We start from the raw sequence: 15,380 nt of genomic DNA on the forward strand, positions 1-15,380 counted from the left end.
CAAATTATTGTTAGTATAGTAAACTGATAGTAGAATACTAATACAAATTTGAGAAATACAATTCAATAATTTTTATAATATAATATAATAGTATGTCAACGGTTTGTTACAAAACATTATATCTAATTTAAAAAAAAGTTATAAATACTTATAATCATATTAAATACAATCTGTCTATGTTTTAATAAAAATATATAAAACTATATCTTTATTTATTCTTACTTCGAGAGAAAACTTGTTTTAATATCTTGAAGAGCATCGTTGGCTTTTTGTACGTTCGACAGGCTAAAATTATTCTTGCATCTATAAAAAAATATGCTAAAAATTTATATGTATAAATACATAGAATATCTCTCTATAAAAATTGCTATGTAAAATAATTTATTTATCTACCTTAATTAGAAAAAAAAACAAAATATGTAACGTAAACGTTTTCGAATGTAATATTTTCTTAAAATAATTTTCTATTTTCTAAAAACAATAAAATTTCTTCGAAGCCTAATGGATAATTATTTATTATATATTTATATTGTAATTATATTAACATTACTTAAAACACTTTTAAAAATATTTATGTAAAAATTATTGTTTTTGATATTAGTAACAATAGCATAATATTTTAAAGATTTAGTATATTAAATGTTATGTTACATGTGTGCGCAGAGTGTTACATACTTCTTATCAGAACATTGAGAATATTTGTGTACCTTTGTTCATACAAGTTAATTCGTATATAAATATATGCTGTTTGTATTTTTGTGTGACATCGCATATATCATATCTTTTTATGATGTATTGTAAATATAAAAATTTATTAAAGGCAAGAAATATTATAATCATTATTTTACTATAAATCCATTCCGTAAAAATAAATATTATTCGGCAAGTTGACGTGAAACAGTTTGCAAAAATGTGGAAAGATTTTCATCAGGTTCCAAGTGCAAAAGCTGGCAAGTGTGATTCCATAGGTCCTTAGCTATTTGATCATCTCTCGCCCTCCATTGTGGTCTGCTTACACGACACTCTCTATTAAAAACAAAAGTAATAAATAAAATAATTATAGCTAGTATTGGTCGAAAAATAAATATACCCTGATTTATTAATTGACTAGCGATTATAAAATTATTTATTATTATTAAAAACAAAAGATTATAAATAATAATACCATATATAAATTTGTTAAAAAATATTTCAAGGAAAAGAAAGAAAAATCAAAATAAATTTATCACGTTTGAGTATTGTTATAATTTGCAAAAACTATTTATACAGTTTTCTCTTACACATAATAAAGCCCGGTCTCATTAGCTACTTTTTCATCCACCGCACAATGTATCGTTGTTTGCGCTCCTTGCACCGGATTTTTAATGAATGGTCGCATAATTTTCCGATAAAAGAACCTTGCGCCCGGAATTATCGTTCTACTATAATGTCGGCTTAATTCAGTTCTTATAACGCCAGGATGTAAGGAGTATATGTTTATTCCGTTAATTCCTGCCTCTGGAAATCAAATTTTATTTTCATGAGAATTAAGATATGCAATTTTTCTATAAGAAAAATATGTTTTCTGTGTACGATATTATAACTAAAATATTTTTACAAGAAAAAGTATTAATAATTTTTGAATAATTTAATTTAAACACAAATAATCGCTATTTCGTTTCTTTTACCTTTCAATCGACGTGCAAGTTCCTTAGTAAAAAGTATGTTTGCTAGTTTACTTTGTGCATATGCCTTCATAGGACTATACGATCTATCCAAATTCAAATCGTTAAAATGTATTTTACCAACTGCAATGATAATAACAATATCGCTAATAAATAATAATAGATATTGTTTAAATAATATATGTATACATATATACATATATATATATATATATATATATATATATATGTGTGTATGTATAAAATTATTATCTAATTATATATTAAATAATATTATTATGGTTATATATATTAATACATATATATAATATTATATACCATACAGTTGAGAAAAAAAAACATTTTAAATAGAAAGATAAAAAAGTCATAAAAGATATATTTTAATAAAATAATTTTTTTTTCTATTATAACTTTTTCTCTTATTTCTCACATCTTGTTTTTTTTTGTTTTGTTCTTACGTACAGAGATGACAAATTGATGACACGTTGATTATTTTGCAACCAGGAGCGGATGACTGTATTTTCGGCAGCAATAATAATGTCAGGAGAAAATGTCCTAGATGATTCGATTGCAATTGCAGCTCAAACCCATCCTTAGTTTTTTCATGAGGACACATCATTACACCAGCGTTATTGACTAAGATATGAATGGCCGATTCATCTGTCAATAACTTCTTAGCACATTCTTTTACGGTCTTTAGGTTACTCAGATCCAATGAATAGATCTCGAGCTCGCCTAGCTTACCCTTATATTGTTTGCTATGTTAAAAAAGACGTATTATGTAATTAATTATATATATAGTGTTTAAAATAATTGTAAACTATATATATTTAATTATAAACTATTTACGTTTGTTTTAAAAAAAAATTTCAAGGCCCTATTTACATATATGTTTATAATTAAATATCAGATAGATTTTTCTAAGAGTCTTTCCTTTTTAACTGCTTTAATATAAACTATTTTCTCCATGTTATAAACAAAATTAACAATATTTTGAATATTTAAAAAAATCAACTGCTATTTCAGAAGATAGAAACATTTTAGCTCTAGAAAAATTTATTCAATATTAATATACAATAATAACGGAATATTACAACAAATATTCCATTGAAATTATTTATTTTTATACCTGAATATTTTTATAGTATTGCAATTATTTATTTTGATACTAAAAGTTAAAGTTGCTTAATTTAATTTTCTATACATTTTAAATGGCGTATACACCACAGCAATGCATTGTTTTCACGATTAAAACATTGTCATAACATAAGGAACAAACCGCGAACAAACACGTGCATGGATGCACGCACACATATAACTTTAGCATAAAATTACTATGTACGGTTTATTCTTGAAACTCGCATATAATGTTTATATATTATATTTTTAATATATTTTTAAAGAATCTTATTTTAATTTATATTTGACATTTAATTATTTATAAATGTATATAAAATATACGTTGATATATAAAAGTAAAAAAAAAACAAATTGCTATTGCTAAACATAAGATCGAGAATTGCTAAACAAAAGAATTTGATTCTTATTAACGAAAAAAATTATGATATATAATATACATATATAAATATATAATATATTTTATTGTCATCGATTCGACATCGATTCGACGAATTTTTTTTCGACCATCATTTCTCACTGGGAAAGAGACGTAGAATATTACGTCAACGATAACCAGAAATTATAGATTAAAAAAAATGACGTAATTATATACGTCAATGATAATCAGGTATGGATTTTAAAAATATGTAATAGTACGTGTGAACAACAACCAGCTACAATTTATAAAAAAAATACCCACTATTATCTACGTTATTAATAATGATTCGCGTTAATAATGTTCTATAATTAGATTTATATATTCAATTCTAGGAAATTGAGGTAATAATTACGATGGTATCTTGTAAGCAAATATATGCAAATCAATATAACACAACATCCGTGTATCTTTCTATTGCTTAAATTTTATAAGATATAAATAATTAATTTCAATTATTTATAATAATCGTAATTTAAATTTCCATGAATCAAGCAATCTACGATAATTAAAAAAGCTAGTATCTTTTTTCTTTAAAATTGCATTTACATTAAACAATAACAATAACTATACAGCTTTATTCCTTATGGAAATTTATCACTAGTAAAAGTCCAAATAATCACTTATTTACTGTATATTAGTAATTTAAGTACTCGAAATAAGTGATTATTTGGACTTGATAGTGATAAATTTTCATAAGGGATATATACTTACTTCGGAGATGGATTATTCTTTATATCTTCCATCGCGGCCTTTGCTTTCTCTATATTCCGACAGGCCAAAATCACTCTTGCGCCTGAAAATAATTATTTATTCATTATTTATAAATAATTACATGATTTATTCATAGCTTTTATTGTTGATGTTCCACTAAAATAACATAACAAATAATGTTATATATAAATGATCTATAATAAAAATATTACGTGTGTATGTATATTCGTTTAAAATTTTTTCAAGATTTTAAACATGTTAATTTATGAAAATCTCATTGACATTTTTGCTAAGGAAAAATCGATTTTGAATTAACCAAAAGGTCTGTTATTAAGAGGATATCCAAGCTTTTTGGAAACCGTACACGTATATGTATGACGCACCATCAGAATATTTAGAAAAATAAATTTAAAAAAAGTAAAATTAAAAAAAAAATGTATATATATAAAGTAATCTCTAAATAAATTAGAAAGTATATATTATATAACTATTACAATATATAAAATAAATAAAATATAATATAATTACTTAGACAAGTATATTTATTTATTATATATATATTTTTTTATATTATAACATATATATATATAAAATTGTGAATTTAATTGTGTGCGTTTTGTATATAAAAATAAATTATTTAATAACAAATTTATAACTTTATTGAAGTGATATACTTGACAATAAAACAAATAATTTTTTAAGGATTTGAAATATATAATAAATACAAAATAAATCTTGTCCTTCAAATTTATATTTATTTTTACGAAAAAACATCTTTTCTATAATTGTATTACATTAATGATTAATGGCATATCTTATATAATGTAAAAATTCGAATCGATATTTACCTCTTCTGTAAAAATCTCTAGCAGTCTCTTGACCAATTCCGGTATTTGCACCTGTTATTATTGCAACTTTACCATCAAGACGCGCCTTACTGGTGCACATTCTATTATAGGTCCACATCATTTATTTTTTTACAATGTCACTATTTTGCGTGTAAAATGCTCTCTTTATCTTACTGAGCTATGCGTTGCACTGAACACAGCAAGAATGTAACACAATGTAGTGCGCATTAATAACGGAAGTAAAACTATATATGTGGAAGAAGAGGGAGAAGTGTGATATATAGTTAGTATGCTACAATCATTTCATTTTGTTGAAAATCTTAACGTGAATCTTAATATTAATGTTTAGATTCTCCACTACAAATATAATATTATACAATAAATTATAAAATTAAAAGAAAAATATTCTATCTTTTTGATTCTTTATCACCATGCATTAATATAAAGTACTTTTTATACATACATATGTGTCACGATTATATTGATTTCAACATTTATATTTGACAGTAGAAGTTATTTATTTTCTCCATTGTCATTACTCATGTATTATTGTCAGATATTTGCATGTCACGCATATACATTAGTTTTTTTTTAATGTCAATTTATATTGAATAAAAAAAAATTGTTTCTTCAGTTGTAATCTATTACCAGTCATGCATTATTGCATGTCATGCATTAAATTAAAGATGTTGCGACTTATATTCAAAGGTAAAAGTTTATAAAATTTAATTTTTTTCTTCGTTTTATGAATTAATAAATAATTATAGATTTTGAGCAAATGTAGTATCTGTACTGAAATATTAATAATTATATATGAGAATATATATGTTAATATCTTTAATGAATATAATATATAAGATATATATACCCAGATAGTCACAGTAATTATTATGACATCATTTTGATCAAAATGATGTCATAATAATTACTGTGGCTATCTGGGTACATAGAATTAAACATAGAATTAATAAATATATTTATTAATATGTCGTATGAGGAAAGAAAAATAATCAAATGATAATCCTTAAGAGTCGCCAGTAATAAATAATGAAAATCAGTGACTAAGTTTCCTGCTAACAATCAACATCTATTTATTTCGTGCTTACTTCTGTCAGTTATACATTGTTCATCAAAACAATTGTTAATTTTGTCGGGGGTTTGCTGTGAATATTTTTTGAATTGTATTAATCTGATTACTTGAAAAGGGCTGCAATGACAGCCGAAACGTTGTAATTTAACTAACTATTTAAAATAAATTATTGCAGTGACTAAGTTTCCTGCTAACAATCAACATCTATTTATTTCGTGCTTACTTCTGTCAGTTATGCATTGTTCATCAAAACAATTGTTAATTTTGTCGGGGGTTTGCTGTGAATATGATTAATTGTATTAATCTGATTACTTGAAAAGGGCTGCAATGACAGCCGAAACGTTGTAATTTAACTAACTATTTAAAATAAATTATTGCCAGTCTGGTCGACTTTAAAATTGGAGGAGAGATTTTCAAGAAAAATAATATTTTGCGAAAATATATAGATTAAAATACCAACCATTAAAGTTCATATATCCGTGCAATATGCAATATATAATATGTTTAAATATATATTATTAATATGTTTAAATGTATATTATTCATAGTATACATATTTGCAACAATTACTTTAAATTTGTAATTTGTATTTTATTTTTTATATCTTTTATATTTGGATATTACTTCAATAACAATTTTAAAATTTTATAAGTCATATCATTAATTCAGTCATATATTATATTATTCAGCAATTTGACGTGAAATGGTTTTTAAAAATGTGGCAAGATCTTCGTCAGATTTCAAGTGTAAAAGCCGACAAGTTACGTCCCACAAGTCTTTAGCAATTTGATCATTTCGTGCTCGCCAATGTGGAGTTGCAACTCCGCATTCTCTGCAAAAAAATATTGTTCAAATATACAAATATATATATATATATATATATATATATACATATATTATTATTGTTAAAAATTGTTATGTATAGTATATAAATGTAAATATAGAGAAATGTATATAAAATAGCTATTTTTAAAGAGACATTATATAAATTTAAGAAATAACACATGATTAAAATTTTTGTAACAATAAAAATACAAAGAACATTTATACAAACACGTGTAACTCATCTTTCAATAAAATTATGATTATAGAAATCATTCTATATAATTTTTTTCTTACTGATAATAAAGACCAGTCTCATTAGCTGCTTTTTCATCCACCGCACAATGTAAAGTCGTTTGTGCACCTTCTTCAGGGTTCTTTAAAATTGGTCGCAATATCGCTCGTAAAACAGTGTTTGCACCTGGAAATACTGTTTCACTAAAATGTCGACCTAGCTCTGTTGTTATAGCACCAGGGTGTAAAGAATATACATTTATTCCGCTAATGTTTGCTTCTGAAAAAAATTATTTTAAGTTATTAATTATACCTATAATAATTTTCCCCAAAAATTGATATTTTTTAGAACTCAACATTGTAGTAAAGAAAAAGGAAAGAAAAGAGAAAAAGAAATTATGCTGTACAATATATTAAAAACAATTGGCTCATGAAATAAATTAATATTTAAGCTAATATATATTATTTTATAAAATGCGATAAAATATATTTTTAAATAATTTTAGTTTTTATCTAAAATAATCCTTATTGTTTACCTTTTAATCGACGAGCGAGTTCCTTGGCAAACAATATGTTTGCCAATTTACTTTGCATGTAGGCTTTGAGAGGAGTATATGATTCCTTCAAATTTAAGTCATCATGTATAGCACCAACTGTAATATTAAATTAATAGCCATAATAATTATATTAATCTATGTATATCGATCATCTTATTTTATTATTACATGTTCTTCTAGGGACTCTATTTAAGTTTACGTACAAATGTGAATACGCGATGATACATTCACTATCCTACAGACAGGAAGGGAAGACTGCATTTTTGGCAGCAGCAGAAGCGTCAAAAGAAAGTGACCGATATAGTTTGTTTGTAGCTGCAATTCGAATCCATCTTCGGTTGTTTCTTGTGGACACATCATTACGCCGGCGTTATTTATTAACAAATGAATAGCCGATTCATTTGTTAATAAATTTTTAGCACATTCTTTCACGCTCTTTAGGCTAGAGAGATCCAATCGATAAATTACAAGCTCACCTGGATTACCTTGAAATTGTTTTCTATCTGCTCTGAAAATTATTGCAATGTCTCATAAAACAATGATTATCATACTTTTTACTTTCTGTAACTGCTAACTGACTATTAAATGTTGATAATATATGATGTAACATATATAAACTAGTGCAATGTTATATAAACATCACTAGTTTATTATTGTCAGTTGTAAATAATTTATAAATAAATTTACTTATAAAAAAACCATATAATTATATTATAATGAAAATTAGTAATAAATATAATTATAAAAATATTAGACATTAAATTATATTTATTATTTTTTAATATTTAAATTATATATTATATTTTTATTTACTCTTACCTTAAAGGTGGATTTTTTTTTAAATCTTCAAGTGCATCGTTTGCTTTTTGTATATCTCGACAGGCCAAAATTACCCTTGCACCTATAAAAATATGTTATATTTATAAAGACTAAAGAAATTAAATTCTTCATCTTTTTTTAACATTTTTACGATTGCCATTTGTTCCTTTATTAACTTTAATATAACTTCTGTTATTATAACAATGTTTTAACCGCAAAACACGTGTGTTATGTTATGTGGTATACACGTTATTTAAAATATAAGCCATTAAAATAATGAACCATTTTGAGAATATAGATTATTAGCTAATATATACTTAAAGTTCAATTAATTTTTATACTATTCTATATTATTTTATTATTCTATTAATGGTTCAGAGGAAGAACTTCGTGCTCTCTTTATTAATATATAATTATTCTTTTTATTATATAATATTTCTTATATGTATTATATGACATATTATATTAATTGTAAGTTATGTGCTAAATCAGTAACTCTCTTTAATTTTAATATTAATGTAATTGTAAATATAATTAATTACCTGTCATCGTTATCTGACTAATACACTTTTTTTTGAAAAATGTTTTTCGAAAATATCTGGCATTTATTAAGATAAATATAGATACAGACACCAGAAAAAATTAATCTATTACTATTTAAAATTAAGCATACAAATTTAAAATTGTTTTGCCAAGCAGTTATAATAAACGCATAACATATAGAGAGATGCGCTGTCTCTCACTCTCTTTTTCCTCACTTTCTCTAATTTAATAAATCGTTGAAATATTATTTGATAAATTGTAAAAGATATATAACTAAAAATACCTCTTCTATAGAGATCTCTGGCAGTTTCTTTGCCAATTCCAGTATTCGCTCCTGTTATAATCACTGTCTTGCCTACAAGACGCACTTTACTAGTGCACTGACTATGGCGAAATAGCCACATTTTTGTAATGTTTTTTTATGCACCTTTACCAGTGCTTCACTCAATTTAAAAAAACACGCTATTATCAAATAACCTCGTGTTTGACTGTTAACTTCACTCTAAAATAATGTATAAGAGACTGTGTTATTCAGTCTATCGTTCGCGAACACAGCAAGAATGAGGACTAAACGGTACAGGAGAAAGGTGTCTGCGCTCTTCTTGGTTTGAATCAAAATTGTTTTAACGGTATATTTATATTTACCGTAGATTACAAGACATAACAAAATTGTTAATGTTTTAAGTCTTAAAAATGAAAAGAAAAAGGAAGAATTACACGATAATTCTGATAAAATATATATAAAATATTCTCAATTTTTATTTGCTAGAAAATTTAAAAGCAACTAGATATTCAAAAGCAACATTAAATTAAAAAATTATTTATTGTAAATATTTAATAAAAATCTTTATTATTGGTTTTTAAATTACATTTTTAAAATTTTACTATATAAATATTTTGATTATATATAAACTTTTATGTTTACGATATTTTTTTTAGAAAAAACTGTTATTTTAACAAAATGAGTCTATATTAAATTGGAAAGTATACACACATATGACAATTTTGCAACAATTTTTAACAATTTATTTTTATTTATAATGTTTTTTTTTAATAAGCAAATCATATATAGAATTCTATAAAAATATATTAAATCATATATTTTATCAAAAATAAAACAAATGATATTTCGAATCTTACATCTATATATGAGGACAGCTATATATAATATTAGTAAATATTTAATATTATGTCAGTCTCTCGTCAAAGTCACGATCGTCTTTCGCCAAAGTCACGAACGTTAGCAGTCAGTAACATTCGTCAGCTTGCGCTCATGTATCCTTAAAAGCAATATTAAGAAACGATATGCAGGTTTTATCTTTCTAGCATCAAATTTATGCCAACGATTCAGAATAAGAAGATCGAAAGATTAAGCGAAGGAAAGGCGGAGAAGTAAAGAACAAGAGGTAGAAAATCATTGACCGGTCGAGACCTCAGGTAGCTTGAACATATTCTGAAACCTGTTTCTCTCTAGTGCCATTTATAGTTCTCCTTCAAAAAGTGTAACATTTAGTGATAAAACTTTTTAAAGTATATGTGTACACGTGCAAAATATATACATTTGATAAACAAATAGAATATAATAATGTACACGCGAGTGAAACAATATTTCGGACGCGGGGCAATAAAGAAATTTCACATCATTCGATCCTGTTCGACTAATTCGAGTCATGTTGACAGAAATGAATCGAAACCTTTCGAGGATATTCCAGGACCGAGATCTTTGCCCATTATTGGCACGTTATACAAGTATCTGCCTTTCATCGGTAAGAATAAGTATTATATTATATATATAATATTACATTACAAATTTCCAAAATTAAATTTGTGATAGAAACGCAAAATTTACATTCTCTATATTCTTTTTTATTTTAATTAAACTATAGGAATGAGACTTTTATTTTAATTCTATCAACTTTTTCTACTTTATATCTCTTGACTTCAATTTGTATGTGTGTGTTTTTTAAATTATTTTATAATTGTAATAAACTAATTTTATTAACTATACCAATGACGTAGGTGAATACAGTTTCGTGAAATTGTATATGAATGGTTTATTGAAACTAAAACGATACGGATCTCTAGTGCGAGAAGAAATAGTACCAGGTCAATCGATAGTATGGGTTTTTGAACCAGAAGATATCGAGAAAATTTTTAAAGCTGAAACAGGCTTACATCCTAAGAGAAGGTCTCACCTGGCACTTCTTAAATATAGAACAGATAGAAGTAACATCTATAACACTGGAGGTCTTTTAACTACGTAAGAAGCTTTCTGTGATATTTTATATTGCATTTTGTTGCAATATGTAAGAAAAATCTTCAATCAGATAAAATCGCTTCAAAAATTTCGCTATATCAGAAAATATACGATAAATTAAATTAAATTAAATTAAATTTTTTAAATTAATTAGAAATGGCACTGAATGGTGGAGACTGCGCCGTGAGTTTCAAAAAGTCCTTAGTAAACCACAAAATGTTATCGATTATCTGGAGGATACTGATCTCGTTGTTCAAGAATTTGTACGACTCTGTGCCTATGAAAAAACCAATGATTTTCTGTCATTATTTTCGCGTCTTTTCCTTGAATGTAAGATTTTATTAAAATTCTTAAAATAAATTATATTATCTCATTCATTATTATTAATTGTAGCTAAAAATATATAGTAATTATTTATAGCTTAAAATTATTTATGTTAAGATAAAAACACACAAAATATAAAGATAACTGATAACTTTTACTGAATATAAATTATGTTAATATATTTACAATTTACTTTACTAATGACAGTGACGTGTCTCGTCGTTTTCGATATAAAAATGGAGAGTTTATCGGAAAAAGAAAGACATCCAAATTCCCGAAGTTCAAGACTTATTGATGCAGCATTTTCATCAAACAGCGCAACTCTGAAACTTGATAATGGTCCAATGCTTTGGCGATTTTTCGAAACGCCTTTGTATAAAAAACTGAGAAAAGCCCAAAATTACATGGAAGAGTAAGTTTATAATTAATTATAATAAATTATAATCTTCTAAATATTTTACTTTGTAAAGAGAAAATTGGATTTAAAAAAATTATAAGAGATGATAAGAAAATTTATATATGCAGATAAATTTAAATAATTTATATTTTATCTTTTCTATAGAAAGATATATTTTTTGTGTTCAAGAATTTTTTTGTTACGACAATTATATAATTGTGAAATTAATTTCTATTAAAGTCTTATTCACGATTTATATAATTTTACCACTTATAAAATTTTTTGAAATATTTCAGAGTAGCGCTAGACATAGTTGCTCAGAAATATCAGGACACGTCAATCTGTCAAAAATCACTTCTTCAACAGTATTTCAAAAATGAAAATTTAGATTTTAAAGATATTGTGGGTATGGCATGTGACATGTTGCTCGCCGGTGTGGATACCGTAAGTTTCTTGAAATTAATTAAATTCCTAAATATAATTAGCACAGAGAACAAAAATGTAATGAGGAAAATACGATTTCCGTTTCAGACGACATATACCACAGCATTTGCTTTGTATCATCTTGCAAAAAATACAAATGTCCAAGAAAAGCTGCGATCAGAAGCTACAGCTTTATTGAAAGATGGCACTTCTCCAATAACAGCAGAGACTTTGAAGAATGCCACATATACTAAGGCTGTATTAAAAGAAACTTTTCGCATGAATCCAATTTCAGTTGGAGTAGGGCGTATTCTGCAAACCGACGTGGTTCTTAGCGGCTATCACGTTCCTCAAGGAGTAATGTTATATTTTACTTACAAAATTAAATATTTTATTTTTAAAATAATAGTGTATTTAAGAAAAAAATCACTTTTAAAGAAAAAATCTTATTAAAATGTTTCAGACGCTAGTTGTCACGCAGAATCAAGTAATTTGTCGACTTCCCGAATATTTCGATGAACCAAATTCATTTATACCAGAAAGATGGTTACGTGATAGTAACAATAAAATAAATCAGATAACGAGAGAAAAATCTTTAAGTCCATATATAGTACTGCCTTTTGGTCATGGCCCGCGATCGTGCATCGCGAGACGATTCGCGGAGCAGAACTTGCAAGTCCTCTTACTGCGAGTATGTACATATTTTAAGAACTATAAAGATATCGTAACGCACGGTCTTATAATTTAATTTAATTTAATGCTTTCTTTGTAGATATGCAGAAACTTGAAGTTTACATGGTGTGGAAAATCTGATCTTGGTTCACTTTCGTTCCTAATAAATATACCTGATGGACCGATTAAAATAAAATTCGAAAATTTACATGCGTAGAAAAGTCAAGTTATTGGGATTATAACACATTTTTGTGAAAATCAGAAAACAACAGTTTATTAGAACAAAATTGTTTCTTGATTTATCCACAAAATAGATAGAAATTATTGTAAGACTTATAATACGTTAATATTAAATTATCAGACATGAAAATCAAACGGATCACAAATGCATTCTAATTATAAGTCATGTACTTGGGCGTTGCCGAAAATTTAGCATAAGACTTGATGACTTTGTTGACCGCCTCAAGGAAATCCTTCTCCGTAGCAACCTTGCGCCGTGCACGAATCGCGAACATGCCAGCTTCGGTACAAACAGATCGAATCTCAGCACCTGTGCTATTGGGACAGAGACGAGCAAGCAGTTCGAATCTAATATCCCTCTCGACACTCATCGAGCGTGCATGGATCTTAAAGATGTGCGTGCGTCCCTCAAGATCTGGTAAACCAAATTCTATCTTCCTGTCCAGACGACCCGGTCGCATCAACGCAGGATCCAACGTGTCCGGTCTATTCGTTGCCATTAGAACTTTTATGTTACCGCGCGGATCGAATCTGCAACAATAAAAGAAGAAAATTATTTACAAATAAATCATAGAACAGTTTAAGTGTCAAATCTTCAGATGATGATAGCTTACCCATCTAATTGATTAATTAGTTCAAGCATAGTACGTTGCACTTCGTTATCGCCGCCGGCACCATCGTCGAAGCGGGCACCACCGATGGCATCGATTTCGTCGAAGAAGATCAAGCAAGCCTTCTTACTTCGTGCCATCTCGAATAGTTCTCTTACCATTCTAGCACCCTGCAAAAAATCAAATTATTATACATAAGCAATCTGCATATAAAGTTTTATAACAGAGTTTTTATACAAAATCTGACTTACTTCACCAACATACTTCTGGACTAATTCTGAACCAATTACACGAATAAAACAGGCATCTGTCCTGTTAGCCACCGCTCTGGCACATAAAGTCTTCCCTGTACCTGGTGGTCCAAACAGCAATACGCCTTTTGGTGGCTCAATACCCAGATTAACAAATTTCTCTGGCTGCAATTAATTTTTATTGTTATTCTAACATTTTACTAAAAAGAAATTGTTATAAAAATGTGATTATATACTAACATGTAATAGTGGTGTTTCAACAACTTCTCTCAATTTCTCAATTTGCTCCTTGCAGCCACCGACATCACTATAAGTGACATCAGGCTTCTCTTCAACTTGCATCATTGTTACAGTAGGATCAATTTTGGATGGCAATGGAATATGAATTTGATACTTATTACGATCCACTCCTACCCTCATGCCTTCCTCTATATCAGTTGGTGCCACAGAATCCGCTAGGTCGACTACAAATTTCGCAAACTGCTTCACATTTATTATATACTTTGGATCATCAGAATCTGCATTTATAATTTTGGTGCAGCGTGCCACTTGTAACGGTTGTTCATTCTGTAAAGTTTGTTTATCCGCTGCTAGATCCCAAAGTGCTGGTGGTGCCAGACCAGTATCCGATTCTTTGATACCAGTTAATTCATTCACACGCTTAATGATAGTTTGAATATCCTCTTCGACAGCTTTAATACTCTTTGTGTATTGTCCTTGGCCCTGATTAATACAATAATGACATTACATATTGCAATATTTAATTATAAATTTAAAGGAATATTAATCGAGATATGACATTTTTATATGATTAATGTGTATTCGTCTCTGAATAATATCTATTTTTTTAAATCTTTTTTAACAACAATTTAAGTAGTTTAACTCACATAAGTTTTCAACAAAGCGATGTCTCCTTCGTCCAACGCTGAAAATTCAGAAGATAGTCTTTAGAAAATAAAATGACAAAGTAAAGAGTGACAAAGAGAATTAAAGAGCTACAACTCACATTTTATCTCCTTTTCTTCCTTCTCTTCCTCGTTCTTCACTTTTCGCATATCTTCTCCTAAATGGTCCGGCATCTTTGCGTCTTTATTAAATCGCCTTATTTATTAACAGTTCGTTTATTCCTCGCGAAACTGACAAGGTGACTGACAATTCTGCCTTCGCGCAGAAAGGTTAGGTTTCACTTAGGTTACGAGTGAAATCAGCGGAATTTTGTGGCTTGTGGCGATGATAAAAAAAGTCTGAGAGAAGCGACCTACCTTAAAATCTGAACGATTGAAATTCTCCTCTCTGATTGGACGTATGGTAAATACATCTGCATTATCTATATAAATAAATTACCTATGGTTGATTATC

At 27.3% G+C, this 15,380-nt stretch overlaps 4 protein-coding genes across 5 annotated transcripts; 1 reads left to right on the forward strand and 3 right to left on the reverse strand.

Moving 5' to 3' along the window:
* Positions 1–615: 615 nt before the first annotated feature.
* Positions 616–5,018, reverse strand: LOC114942052 (retinol dehydrogenase 11-like). The gene is made up of 6 exons (XM_029317331.2): positions 4,782–5,018; positions 3,934–4,015; positions 2,127–2,422; positions 1,668–1,787; positions 1,281–1,497; positions 616–1,026 (listed from the first exon to the last, which is right to left on the reverse strand). Exons 1-6 carry the CDS (start codon positions 4,900–4,902, stop codon positions 876–878), a joined length of 987 nt encoding a protein of 328 aa, XP_029173164.1. The 5' UTR covers positions 4,903–5,018; the 3' UTR covers positions 616–875.
* A 1,427-nt stretch (positions 5,019–6,445) lies between these two features.
* LOC114942049 (retinol dehydrogenase 11-like) lies at positions 6,446–9,641 on the reverse strand. The gene is made up of 6 exons (XM_029317329.2): positions 9,130–9,641; positions 8,304–8,385; positions 7,688–7,992; positions 7,464–7,580; positions 6,991–7,207; positions 6,446–6,703 (listed from the first exon to the last, which is right to left on the reverse strand). Exons 1-6 carry the CDS (start codon positions 9,248–9,250, stop codon positions 6,553–6,555), a joined length of 993 nt encoding a protein of 330 aa, XP_029173162.2. The 5' UTR covers positions 9,251–9,641; the 3' UTR covers positions 6,446–6,552.
* Positions 9,642–10,051: 410 nt separating this feature from the next.
* Positions 10,052–13,751, forward strand: dib (Cytochrome P450 302a1, mitochondrial). Of its 2 annotated transcripts, XM_029317299.2 has the most exons (9): positions 10,053–10,283; positions 10,527–10,612; positions 10,866–11,106; positions 11,258–11,433; positions 11,635–11,839; positions 12,121–12,268; positions 12,356–12,604; positions 12,711–12,938; positions 13,020–13,751. In XM_029317299.2, exons 3-9 carry the CDS (start codon positions 10,892–10,894, stop codon positions 13,134–13,136), a joined length of 1,338 nt encoding a protein of 445 aa, XP_029173132.1. In that variant the 5' UTR covers positions 10,053–10,283; positions 10,527–10,612; positions 10,866–10,891; the 3' UTR covers positions 13,137–13,751. The 2 variants fall into 2 exon arrangements, with proteins under 2 accessions (XP_029173131.1, XP_029173132.1); XM_029317298.2 differs by having other exon boundaries at positions 10,052–10,612.
* On the reverse strand, positions 12,983–15,249 carry Rpt1 (26S proteasome regulatory subunit Rpt1). The gene is made up of 6 exons (XM_029317300.2): positions 15,028–15,249; positions 14,909–14,946; positions 14,262–14,744; positions 14,022–14,186; positions 13,774–13,940; positions 12,983–13,690 (listed from the first exon to the last, which is right to left on the reverse strand). The coding sequence occupies exons 1-6, from the start codon at positions 15,098–15,100 to the stop codon at positions 13,312–13,314; spliced, it is 1,305 nt and encodes a 434-aa protein (XP_029173133.1). The 5' UTR covers positions 15,101–15,249; the 3' UTR covers positions 12,983–13,311.
* Between the last annotated feature and the right edge of the window lie 131 nt (positions 15,250–15,380).

This window comes from Nylanderia fulva, unplaced genomic scaffold (genome assembly GCF_048542155.1).
Source record: "Nylanderia fulva isolate GAGA-0341 unplaced genomic scaffold, ASM4854215v1 Scaffold5, whole genome shotgun sequence".
Lineage (NCBI taxonomy): Eukaryota > Metazoa > Arthropoda > Insecta > Hymenoptera > Formicidae > Nylanderia > Nylanderia fulva.